General features: G+C 36.1%; 1 protein-coding gene across 5 annotated transcripts in view; it reads left to right on the plus strand.

The window, feature by feature from the left end:
- The window catches only part of WDFY3 (WD repeat and FYVE domain containing 3), a 260,847-nt gene that overhangs the window by 113,900 nt on the left and 133,088 nt on the right, over positions 1-13,859 (plus strand). For all 5 annotated transcript variants that reach the window (XM_084881536.1, XM_084881535.1, XM_084881533.1 and 2 more), the window contains 2 exons: positions 678-864; positions 3,496-3,662. In XM_084881536.1, coding sequence (XP_084737662.1) covers positions 678-864; positions 3,496-3,662 — 354 coding nt within the window. The remainder of the gene's footprint in view (positions 1-677; positions 865-3,495; positions 3,663-13,859) is intronic.

Genomic DNA, 13,859 nt, shown 5'->3' on the forward strand with positions numbered 1-13,859 from the left:
AATTTCTTACAAATGATGGATATGTACAACAGTTAAGATAATTTTATTTTTGTGTAAATATTCAATTATAATATAAGTTTTGTGTACACATGTTAAATCTTTTTAGCTTTTGTTATGTGAAACTGGATTTCTTTAGACAAATAAATTTCATTAAAGATAAGAGATGAAATGTTGGAGTATAACTGTTTTAAATTAGTAATATACAGTATATTACAAACATAATTTTAAAAATTATGTTTCCGTTAGTAGTTCTGTATCTCATTGGTCTAGATTTACTCTAATTTGAGCTTTAAAGTAATTATTAGATTTGTCTTCTTAAACTTAAAAACAGTTTTTTACTTTTTTCATCTTTTTACTGTATTAATATCAAAGATCAAAAATATGATTTGGCAGTAGGCACTCATTTTGTTTGACAATAAAACATCCAAACAATGATTTAAAAACTATAATAAATGTCAACTACTTTTCAAAACTTCCTTTATTACTCTTTGTTTGCTCAATAGAGGCAGAATTTTCCCAATGAATTTGAGTCTTACATTTACTTTTAGAAAGTATAACGTTTATCTTACAGTATTTTATAGATAATTTAAATTTAATGTTTCATTAAACACAGAAACAAAGTTTTCTTAAGAAATTGCCATAAATAATGCATATTTATTATTTATTTATTCTGACAGAAAAAGAATGTTTATCTACGTGTGTTCAGAATATGCAGCAATCAGATGACCTATCTCCCCTTGAAATTGTTGAAATGTTTGCTGGGCTTTCTTGTTTCCTCAAAGATTCCAGTGATGTTTCCCAAACTCTTTTGGATGATTTTCGGATATGGCAAGGATATATTTTCCTTTGTGACCTCTTGCTTAGGTAAAACCTCACCTTTCAAGAATATATTTTAAATGACTACTCAATCTTTTTCATCAAAAGAAACAATAGAGTTGACTAGATGCCCAGTGCACGGATTTGTGCACTGGGGGTGGGGAGCCTTTGGCCTGGCCTGTATACCCTCTTGTGGTCTGGGACACTCAGGGGATGTTGGAGAGCCACTTTTGGCCAAGGGACCTCACCAGTGCACAAATCTGTACACCAGGCCTCTAGTATGCGTATAAAATCTTTGGTTAATCTCTTCCCACTCTCCACCCTCCCGCCTTCCCTCTGGGATTCATCAGTCTATTCCGTGTTTTGATGCCTGTGGCTTCTGCTCCTGCATTAAGCATCTGCCCCCTGGTTGTCAGTGCTTGTCATAGCTACCAGTCAGTTGATTGCTTAGGTTTATATATATATATATAGATGGTTAGGGAAAAAGGAATCAGACACTTACTTAATATATACTTTATCTACTCTTGGCTTTAATCACTTGTTTTTATTCCTCTTCTGCAAATAGCATACATAAAGTAAACTTAGAATTAAAATGGTAAATGGAGATTGTAAACATGATAGAATCAGTGGTTAGATGTGAAGAATAAATCTTTAGTATCTAAAGAAGTAAAACTTAGATGAATTAATCAAAATATTCCTGAAGTGTAAACTCTTCTTGCTTAAATATATATATATATATATATATATATATATATATATATATATAATTTTAATATATTTTATTGATTTTTCACAGAGATGAAGAGAGAGGGATAGAGAGTTAGAAACATCGATGAGAGAGAATCATCGATCAGCTGCCTCTTGCACACCCCCTACTGGGGATGTGCCCGCAACCAAGGTACATGCCCTTGCCCGGAATCGAACCCGGGACCTTTCAGTCCTCAGGCCGATGCTCTATCCACTGAGCCAAACCGGTCCCGGCTGCTTAATTATATTTTTAGTTTTTCTTATTTAGTAATTCAGGGTTGTTATTAATGTAGTTAATAACAAGAATATTTAGATTGAGTGAGACCTTACAAATGTATATATAAAACAAAGTAGTTAACCTAAAATGTTTCACTATCCCCTTTTCCATATCAAATGTTCCATGCATACATGGAAAGTGACTGATTACAAATATTCTAGGAAAAAGATATTCATGCCTCATTAGTTGTGCCCTGGGTCATCTGTTATTTTTAAGTCATTTGATCTATTGTAAACAAGCACTATTTTTTAAACATTTTATTTACAAAATACTATTACTTAATACTAGGCAAACCCCAATATAATTTTGCATATATATCATAATTTACAAATGAGGACATCTGAAAATTGATGAAATAACTATTTCATATTACTATAAGAGGTTATTAATTGGTACAACCTTTGAGAACACAGGTTGACCAGATATTATCAAAAGCCTCAAAATAACCACTATTTTGACACAATAATGTCTCTTAAGATTGTATCCTAAAGATATAATCTTAAGTTTAGATGCCATTTTCTGTGTTAGTGCTTCTTTACTGTGTGTTTCACTAGCTGTCCCACTTCCCTCTCCCCAAATCAGTGGTTGGTTCTCCATAACCATTAAAATCATATGTATGGAGAGTTTATACTAACATAGAGAAACCTGGATAACACTAGAAAATGGGAGGGGGAAAAAAGGTTATAAAATTCTACATATAGTATGAAAATAACTTATTAAAACAAAACTTTCACATTAAAAAAGACAAGTTTAAAAAAATATCAGAATATTAACATGTCTTCAAGTGTTAGGCTAAGCATACTTTTTCTTTTCTTTTCTTTTTTTTCCTACTTTTGTGCATCCTCCAAGTTTATTTTAATCTGAGTAATTAGTTCTATTGGCAGGTTCCCCGATAAATCTTATTCTTTAAAAACTATATTTTGCACCCCATTTTGTGTTCTCAGTAAAGCCACAATCAAATGATGATTCTACAATGACTCTAAAGTAATTAAGATTTTTTTTTTAAATCGTTAGCCTCTCAGAACTTTATTTAAATGTCCTCTAATAGGATACCTGAATTAATGAAATACAGATGAATGCTCCCCAAGAAATTCATTTTTTAAAATTGTTAGCAGAGAAAATATCTTAGGAAAGAAATAGTTAATAAGGGTTTTGCTTGTAAACAGTGAAACTTTATTATCTTAGATCTTTAGGGAAATTAAGAGATATTTAATCTAATTATTTTATAGACACTTTCTACCAAAGATCAATGATTTACTTAAAATAGCACTACTGCTAGTGGCAAAATCAGCACTGATACCAATCAGGTCTTCAAACTGTTGGGGTATTTTTCCAAATACACCATAATGTCTTAAAATTTGTAGATTCTAAAAAATGAATGAATTAAAATGGTAAATGGAGATTGTAAACATGATAGAATCAGTATTTGGATGTGAAGAATAAATCTTTAGTATCTAAAGAAGTAAAACTTAGATGAATTAATCAAAATATTCCTGAAGTGTAAACTATGGGAATATTAATATGGGAAAAAATGCAAGAAGATACTTTCTGGAGCACTTGATACGTTTATTTACAGCATATAAATATTGAATATTTCTGTATTAAATTTGAGAATATAACTAGAAAAAATATTTGCTAAATCCTGCTCTTCCTAGATTGGAACAAGCAAAAGAGGCAGAATCCAAAGATGCCTTGAAAGATCTGGTTAATCTGATAACGTCCCTAACAACCTATGGTGTCAGTGAACTGAAACCAGCTGGCGTTACCACAGGGGCGCCCTTCTTACTGCCTGGATTTGCAGTGCCTCAGCCTGCAGGCAAAGGTGAGTTTCTTCTCTCCCACCCTTCCTCTTCCATGTCCAGTCTGACATCGAGAAAAAATGAAGGAATCTGACTTGGATTGCTCTTTATTTGTTACTTATATAAAGGTAATCTCTTTTTTATTAAAGTTTGTGCTCTTTTTGATATAATTTCTTGAGTGACAGTCTTTACAGATTAAACACTGAAAACAATATTACTGAAATACAATAAAATAAAAACAGTGAAATTTATATTTTAATATTTCATTTTAGCATACAAACAGTTTAATAACCCAAACATGCCTCTTTTGATGTTGGCATTTTTAACACATTTCCCTTTTTTATGCCTGCACCATGCCTTACACTCTCCAATCTCTGAGCTTTTCTCTATGTATATATATTTAAAACTAAGCAAACCTAAGTACAGAGAAGTTACATTATTTCTTCTGTGACAGAAAATAAATTTTGTAGTTCAGATATTTTGACTTTGTCTCCTCATCTAGTGTTCTTTTACTAAGAAAATTTATCATATAGTTAATAACATTGAGTTACATAACAATACTAGCTAGTTTTAAATACTATGTGATTTTCACTTAGTTGGAATCCAAAAGAACAAAATAGTGAATAGAACAGAAACAGACTCATAGATACAGAGAACAAACTGATAGTTGGCAGATGGGAGGGATGATGAGGGATTGGGTGAGAAACTTGAAGGGATTAAGGAATAGAAATTAGTAGTCAGAAAATAGTCACATATTCCTCAGGGAAGGTAGTCAATAATCCTATATAATAAAAGGCTTATATGCAAATACACTGAATGGCGGAACAACTGGTTGCTGTGATGCGCACTGATTATCAGGGGCAGATGCTCAAAACAGGAGCTGCCCCTGGGAGGCCAGTGCGCTCCCACAGGGTGAGTGCCGCTCAGTCAGAAGCCGGGCTCCTGGCTGGCAAGCGCAGTGGCAGTGTCAGGAGCCTCCTGCCTTTGAGGCAGCGCTAAGGAGCAGCGAGCCGAGCAATAAGGAGCAACGAGCAGGCAGGAAGTAAGGAGGGAGGGACGATTGGGCCTAAGCTGGCAGGCAGACATCCCCCAAGGGGTCCCGGGCACAGCCGGCACAGGCCCAGCTGAGGTGACCCTCCCTCCCCACCCCCAATGCATGAATGTCGTGCACTGGGCCTCTAGTACTGTGATAACTATGTATCAGGGATCACTTCATAAATTATATAAATGTCAAACCACTATGCTATATACCTGAAACTAATATAAAATAACATTCAATATCAACTGTAATTAAATATCAACTGAAGAAATAAAAGAGTGCTTTTACTTATTTACTTTAAATACATAATAACCATTCTGAATATTCTGAAGTAATGTGAACCTGGGGGCCTCTAATGATTTCTTTCACATGATTTTCACTTGGTAAATATGCAATATGATTATATTTGCATGTAGGATTTAATTAGCCAAAAAATAGCAGCATGTCTGTTTATTTGAATTTCATAGGACATTATCTATGTACTAAAGGCCCGGTGCATGAAATTCATGTATGGGAGTGTGTGTGTACCTCAGCCCAGCCTGCACCCTCTCCAATCTGGCACCCCTTGAGAAATGTCCAACTGCCCAGTTAGGCCCGGTCCTGGTAGGATTGGGTCTAAACGGGCAGTCGTTCTTCCTTCTCACAATCCAGGACTGCTGGCTCCCAACTGCTCACCTGCCTGCCTTTCTGATTCCCCCCAACCTCTTCTGCCTGCCAGCCTGATCACCCCCTAACCACTCCCCTGCCAGCCTGATTGATGCCTAACTGCTCCCCTGTCAGCCTGTTTACCCCTAACTTCCCTCCTTTGCCGGCCTGGTCATCCCTAACTGCCCTCCCCTGCATGGTTGATTGCCCCCAACTGCCCTCCCCTGCATGGTTGATCGCCCCCAACTGCCCTCCCTTGCAGGCCTGGTCACTCCTAACTGCTCTCCCCTGAAGGCCTGGGTACCCCCCAACTGCCCTCTGCAGGCCTGGTCACCTTCAATTTCCCTCCTCTGCCGGCCTGATCACCCACAACTGCCCTCCCCTGCTAGCCATCTTGTGGTGGCCATCTTGTGTCCACATGGGGGCAGGATCTTTGACCACATGGGGGCAGCCATCTTGTGTGTTGAAGTGATGGTCAGTCTGCATATTATTTTTTTTATTAGATAGGATAGAGGCCTGGTGCACGGGTGGGGGCCAGCTGATTTGCCTGAAGGGTGTCCCAGATCAGGGTGGGGGTTCCCTTGGGACGTGGGGCAGCCTGGACAAGGGGCCTGTGGTGGTTTGCAGGCCAGCCACGCCCCCTGGCAACCCAAGAGGAGGCCCTGGTATCTGAGGTTTATTTATCTTCTACAATTGAAACTTTGTAGCCTGGAGCGGAGCCAAGCCTCCTGCTTGCTCCCTGGTGGCAGCCATTTCTGTTGTAATTTGTTTACCTTTTATAATTGAAACTTTGTAGCCTGGAATGAAGGCCTAAGCTGGCCAGTGCTGCAGAAGCTTGGCTTCTTCCATCACCTGGGGCAACCCTAGCTTCCTACTCTTCTAGCTCAGTGGCTGCCACCATTTCTGTTGGAATTTATTTACCTTCTACAATTGAAACTGTAGCCTTGAGCAGAGCCAAGCATATTGCTCCCTCCATGGCCGTAGCCATTTTTGTTGGGATTTATTTATCTTCTATAATTGAAACTTGGTAGCCTTGTGTGGAGGCCTGGGCTGGTCAGGGTGTGTAGAAAGCTTGGCTTCCTCCATTGCTGGGGAAACCCAAGCCTCCTGCTCGTTCCATGGTCGAAGTCATCTTGGTTGGGTTAATTTACATACTTGCTCCTGATTGGCTGGTGTGTGTGACCTGTGGGTGCAGCTGAGTGATGGTTAATTTGCATATTACTCTTTTATTGGGATTATGTGACATAGTAGTCAGTTACAAGTTTTTAAGTCAATGAGCATAAATGAATTTATTAGAAAATCCTAAATGTGATTTCTTGTAGAAAATTATACTGAAAAGACGACTTAGATTACTGAGTTGTCAAACTTACTGTGATAATATGTACTCTCAGTGTGTAGATATATAGAACTTTTTAAATTAGTCTGTGCAGCCTGGCCTGTATCACTCAGTGATTGAGCATCCATCCATGAACCAAAATGTCACCTTCAGGGCACATGCCCAGGTTTTGGGCTTGATCCCCAGTAGGGGGCGTGCAGGAGGCCGCCAATGGATAAAACTCTCTCATCATTGATGTTCCTCAATTTCTAAAAATCAGTAAAAATAAATAAGTCTGTGCAATAAGTAGAAATCCAGGCATATTTTCTGAGCAGTTTGAAGCTTCATTTTATTCAATATTTAAAAGCTAGGGATCTCAAAATACTTCTAATTTATCAATTCTAGCTTGAGTACTCTAGATTTAACTCTTTCTCTTAGTTAATTTAAAAATAGCTCAGCAATATACTTTCTGATTTAGACTTTTGTTCTTTTATTTGGTTAATCAGTATGATCGTGACACTGGTATAATTGCTAGTTACAAAATTATAATTTTGTAATGAGAGGATTAATGCAGCAAAATTAACCTTCCTCATTTGTCTGCCTGGTGTTGTCTCATCCATAACAGAGATAATAAATATATAACCCAGCACCTCCTGGGATTACCATGAGAATTCAGTGACACATGTTTATGAATGCAAGGTTAACTAGGAAGGATTTTGACCTAAGAGTCAGAAGTCAGGTGTCCATTAATGACCTAACCTTTCTAAATATCAGAAATAAATAATGTAAACTTCTGTAAAATAAATAGATCAAGTTAGGTAATTTTGAGTTTCATTTATAATTCAAAATTACCTATTTCTCATAGCCTACTTTGCAGTGTTATTGTATAGACTGGTGTATATAAATTTATTCCACATAAAGGGAATATTGAATGTTTTTTTGTCAGCAGTGTTGAGGTAGTATATATATAGATTACACACACACTTATACACATGCCCTCTCGCAGTCTGGAACTCCCTGGGGGATGTCAGCCTACCGGCTTAGGGGGATCAGGCCTAAGTCGGCAGTCAGACACCCCTCTCGTAGTCAGGGGCTCTCACAGTCTGGGACCCCTTGCTCCTTACCACCCGCCTGCCACGGCTTCTGTCTGAGTGGCACTCCCCTTGTCGGAGAGCACTGACCACTAGGGGCAGCTCCTGCATTGAGCATCCAACCCCTGCTGGTCAGTGTGCATCATAGTGACCTGTCATTCCACCATTTGGTCGATTTGCATATTAGGGTTTTATTATATAGGATACCTGAAGTTTGTTCCATTTTAATACTAGATAGTATTTCATTGTTTGGCTATCTTACCAAGATATGGCCACAGGGGACCCCTTCATTGTTTGGATATCCTACCATATATGATCATAGGGGACCCTTTCTTTTTTCTGCTCCATTGGTTAATGTGTCTTAAGCCAATACTACACAATCTTGATTACTGTATCTTTAAAGTAAGTCTTGAAATAGTCACTTAAGTTGTTCAAGCATTTATTTCAACTATCATGAGTAAAGCCATGCTAAACAGAATAAAGCTACTATGAACATTCATATAAAATAAGTTTTTGTGTAGATGTACATTTTCACTTGTTTGGGACAAATACCAAGCAGTAGAGTTGCTGGGTCATATGGTAAATGTATATTTAACTGTACGAGGAGCTGCCAAAGTGTCTTCTAATGTGGCTTTCCCAATTTTCATTTACATCAGCCATGTATGAAAGTGTGCTTTACACCTCAGCAACACATGATGGTGCTAGTTTTTTGTTAATTTTAGACTTTCTAGTGAGTATGTAGTAGTTTCTAATTGTGTTTTTTTACTACACATTTTCTACATAATTTTGAGCATTTGACCTCTATCTTGGATAAGTCCTTTATAAAATACGTACTTTAAATATGTTTTTCTAGTCTTGCCTTGCCTTTTTTTTTCTTAGCACTTTCTGAAGAAGAGAAATTTAAATTTTTATGAAGTTAAATTTATCATTAAGATATAGAGTGTCCCAAAATATGTATGCACACTGAATAATTATTAATTCCAGTGGGGTAAATCTGAAAAGAAACATCAATTAAGCTATCAAAAATGGATGTATATAATTTTGGGGGGACACCCTATGTTTTATGGGTTTTGCCTCATATTAAAAAATCTTAAGCCCAGTTTACTAAAATTTCCTCTGATTTCTTCTAGGAGTTTCATACTTTAATGCTTACATTAAGGTTTGTGAATCATTTTAAGTTAATTTTTATATATTATACAGAGTAGGATTTTTTTTAAACAATATGAATATCAGGTGTGCCAGGTCTCTTTGTTGAGAAGACCATATATGACCATATGGGACTCTTTGTTTTTTCTGCTCCATTGGTTAACGTGTCTTAAGCCAATACTCACAATCTTGATTACTGTATCTTGAAAGTAAGTCTTGAAATAAAGTCACTTAAGTTGTCCAATTTTGTTCTTCCTTTTCAAAATTATTTTGGCTACTCTGGGTTCTTAGGACTTTTATATAAATTTAACTATTGAGTTATCCTAATATATAAAAAGCCAGGGGCCATCACAACCGAAACCACCAGACGGACAACTGAACAGCAGGCTGCGTGTGGCGACCAGGCTGGCGGGGGGTTGGCAGTTGGGGACGACCAGCTTGGTGATGGGCAGTTGGGAGCAACCAGCCCAACGGGGGGGGTGGGGGGGGCAGTTGGCTTCAGCAAATTTGACATATGAATTTTGTTGTCAATACAACAAAACAGCATACATATCAAATCGCATATATATATCAACATATGTGCAACTTCATCTATTGAAAAAATCCACATTATTAACTGGTAAATCTAGTATTTATAAGTTGGAGCTGTGCCTATTATGATATACTTGATACCTTATTTTTTGCCAGTTATTTGTTCAGGGTACTTTGGGAAATATTTTCTCTGATTTCACTAGTTTCTTTTCATGATCTATGAAAAGAAAATTCCTTCTACCAAGAAATCCCATTTATCAATAGTTACATTTAAAAGAGGCTACATGAATGTATTTGCCTTACGTTGCCCTATATATAGATATATTTTACCTGTCTTATTTTTAGTGCTGCTTTTAGATGTAAGTAAATAATATAGAAATAAAAAATGTCAAAGAAAAAGTAAACTAGGTTATTAATGAAGCTGGTAAATGTATCTGTTTTGATATGTTAAGGCTTGAAAAGGACTTATATTTCTATATCGTACAGCAGGAGCTTTTATAAAACTTTGTGTCTTCAGCAGCAGAGATATTTTTCTAAAGAAACAAATTTTTTAAAATAAAACAGTTCTTTCCTTTAAGCGATATTCCTGCTGATTAATAACAACTCCATGGTGATTTTTCATTTTAATTATTCCAGAAACACAATTCTGACTTTGTTTCATAATTCATGCATCTTCATAGCTTTCAAATTTGTTCCCTAATCAGAGTGAGTGTTTTTAATATTTTAAAAATAAAGAATATGTCTCTTCATAAGAAAAATATATTTTGGTTCAAGCTAGTAACTGAAGTGCTTTGCAGTCTCTGTTATGGGCTTACTGTGAAGAGCTCTGGGATGGTGCGCTCATGGCCAATGCTGATGTTCAGCTGGCTTGCTGCAATGTAACTGTTCACATTGTTTAGCCAGCCTCCTTTTTGCTGGTCATTCACGGGTATAATTTCCTCCTTACAGACAGTCCTCGGGTTATGTTGTACTCGACATACATTGTTTCATGGTTACGTTGCCATCTCCCATTTATTTATTAAAAAAAAAAAAAGTTCCATCATTTCTATGTATGTACATATGTATGTGCTTTATGTCTTTTATTATTTATTTGCTACAAGTAAAAGTCTGGAATTGTTATCTTTCTTTTAATTTTTTTTTACTGTTTTAATTCATTATTGCTGTGTATGTGCTCCTGTGAGTGATGTAGATGCTTATATAGGTTGATTTTGACTTAAGGTGAAAATAGCGCCGAAACCTGTTTGGCTCAGTGGATAGGGCGTCAGCCTGCGGACTGAAAGGTCCCAGGTTCTATTCCAATCAAGGGCATATATCTTGGTTGCAGGCACATCCCCAGTGGGGAGTGTGCAGGAGGCAGCTGATCAATGATTCTCTTATCATTGATGTTTCTATCTCTCTCTTCCTTTCCCTTACTCTCTGTAATCAATAAAAATATATTTTTAAAAAATGAAAAGAAAATAGCATTACGTCTCGCTGTAGAAACAAATCTCCAATATAAACCTAGGACCTACTGTATTTTCCACCTTATACTTTCTAAGCATGATTTCCTTCTTTGCCAGCTTACTGCCACAACCTTAGTTGAAGCTCTGAAGATCACTCTCCTGGGTGACCCTAGGTGTCTTTTTACCTTTTCATTCTTTCATCTCACCACTTCAGATCCATTCTTTAAAATGTTTCATAACTGTTGGCTTTGAATCTAAAAAATAATATTTAGTGTCTGAGTATGGAATGAACTCTTAAATTTCCTTATTTAGACCTTTATTCGTATTGCATTTTACTTATACCTGTATCATTTAGGCTCTTTTTTCAAACACTCACTTTTATTGTACATTAGGTTCTGAAAATAAGAAAGCTCTGTTTTTTGTTGTATATTCCACTATCCTTTCACACCTTAGATTAATTCATTTTCTTTTGTTTCTGCTTTTATAGACTTGAAAGTAATTGTCATCTGTTAGAATCATTTCTTCACTTTACCTTTATTATTTTTAGCTATTTGTGACCAAACAGATTAAAGTCAGTTAATGTAAAATTTGAAACTTATACGATCTGTTTAGTTAAGATATGAAATCAGTTTTTAAATTGTCTTTTAGATTTAATTATTGTTCTCCTTTCTCAATTAAATATGGCAGAAATTTAATGGTTATGACAGTCCTGAATAACAACCTGGATAACATCAGCTTTCAAAATATACTTCACTCCTAACTGGTTTGGCTGGTGGGTAGAGCCTGTGGACTGAAGGGTCCCAGGTTCGATTCTGTTTAAGGACACATGCCTCGATTGTAGGGGAGTCCCAGTGTGGGAAGTGCAGGAGGCAATCAATGATTCTCTCTCATCATTGATATTTCTCTCTCTCTCCCTCTTCCTTCCACTCTGAAATCAATAAAAATATATTTTAAAAATATATATACTTCAAATTTATATGATACTTATTTTGGTGTTATTTTTCAACTATTCCTTTAGATACTTTTTCTGATAAAAAGCCAAATGTTCACATTTGTTTAGCATATAAGATCTACTAAATTTGAAAATGATATTACAAATAGAAAATTTCTTTTTTCTGAGTTGGTCACAGGAAATGATTGAGTTTTTGAACAATAAGACTGATTAGTTATTGAATTAGTTTAAATGCTCTGTTCTTGAGGCTTGTGGTGGAGACTAGCAGTCTCTAGTTCCTTGGTCATTTATATATCAACCTATTTTAACTATATTGTGTTCATAGCCACTACTTGAATTTGATAACAAGTAGGATTAAGGGTGGATCAAGACAGATTTATTACTGTAACTAAAAAGAAATTACTGGGAGGCAAATGTTCTGCCGACTATTGCATTTCAAGTGTTATCTTTGTATGCAAGATTATAACATCTTACATTTGATTTAATTGTGTGTATGCGTATGTGTACACATTGTGTTCATTACAGCACTTTGTGATGGACAGCTTGTTCTTGGGTTGGTTATTAATATGCCTTGTTTTTTGTCAGTGACATCACTTGAAACCAATAATAAAGATGAAACTTAGGAAAATCCAAATTTTCTCTTAGTACCCTAAACTCATCTCTTTTTAACTCTTTTTCTTATAATGAGACTAGATAATGTCACTAAGCAAAAAGATGCAAAATATAGGTTAGAGTTGTTTTTATTAAAATATATTTTATTGATTTTAGAGAGGAAGGGAGGGAGAGAGATAGAAACATCAATGACGAGAGTGAATAATTGATTGGCTGCTTCCTGCATGCCCCCTACTGGGATCAAGCCTGCAACCCAGGCATGTGCCCTTGGCTGGAATCGAACCTGGAACTCTTCAGGTCGTAGGCCAATACTCTATCCATTGAGCCAAACCAGCTAGGACTAGAGTTATTCTTTACTTTGTCACCTTTTTGTCACATATAGTCAGACTTTTACATTTGCATGTCCATCAGTCTGTCTAAACTTATTTTATTTTTATCAAGGTTAAGTATATATATATATATATATATATATATATATATATATATATATATATATGAATAAATAATATTTCAGAGAGGAAGGAAGAGGGAGAGATAGAAACACTAATGATGAGAGAGAATCATTGATCACATGCCTCCTATATTCCCCCACTGGGGATAGAGCCTGCAACCTATGCATACTAGGTGTACTGTTAATAATGCGAATTTTTTTTAATAGATGTTGATATATATGCAATTTGATATGTATGCTATTTTGTTGTATTGACAGCAAGCTTCAAAACTTCATATGTCATATTTCCTGAAGGTGTTAACATCGTGGATATTTTTACGCTTAAAAATATTGAATTTCATGCCCCCCAAAAAGAGCATTTACGGGAAGTTTTAATTCATTACTTTATTTTGAAGAAAAGTGCTGCTGAATACTTCGGGAAGCCTCTGGTGAACATGCTCCATCTCAAGATACTTGTGAACGCTGGTTTAAACGCTTTAAAAGTGATGATTTCGATGTGAAAGACAAAGATGTCCAGGTCAACCGAAAAAGTTTTAAGACCAACAATTACAAGCATCATTGGATAATGCATGTCAAACTCAAAAACAACTTGCAGAAGGATTAAACATTGCTCAGCAAACAATTTCCGATTGTTTACAAGCAATGGGAAATATTTTAAAGGAAGGAAAATGGGTGCCATATCAACTGAACATAAGACAAATGGAAAACTGAAAAGTCATCAGTAAAATGTTGCTTTAGCAGCACAAAAGAAAGTCTTTTTTGCATCGAATTGTGACTGATGATGAAAAGTGGATTTATTTTGAGAATCCCAAATGCACAAAATCATGGGTTGATCCAGGTCAACCATCAACATCGACTGTAAGGCCAAATTGCTTTGGAAAGAAGACAATGCTCTGCATTTAGTGGATCAGGAAGATGTGGTGTATTATGAGCTTCTAAAACCAGGTGAAACCATTAATACTGATCACTACCGACAAATAATCAATTTGAACCATG

Source organism: Pipistrellus hanaki (genome assembly GCF_964339955.1).
Source record: "Pipistrellus hanaki genome assembly, chromosome: 1".
Lineage (NCBI taxonomy): Eukaryota > Metazoa > Chordata > Mammalia > Chiroptera > Vespertilionidae > Pipistrellus > Pipistrellus hanaki.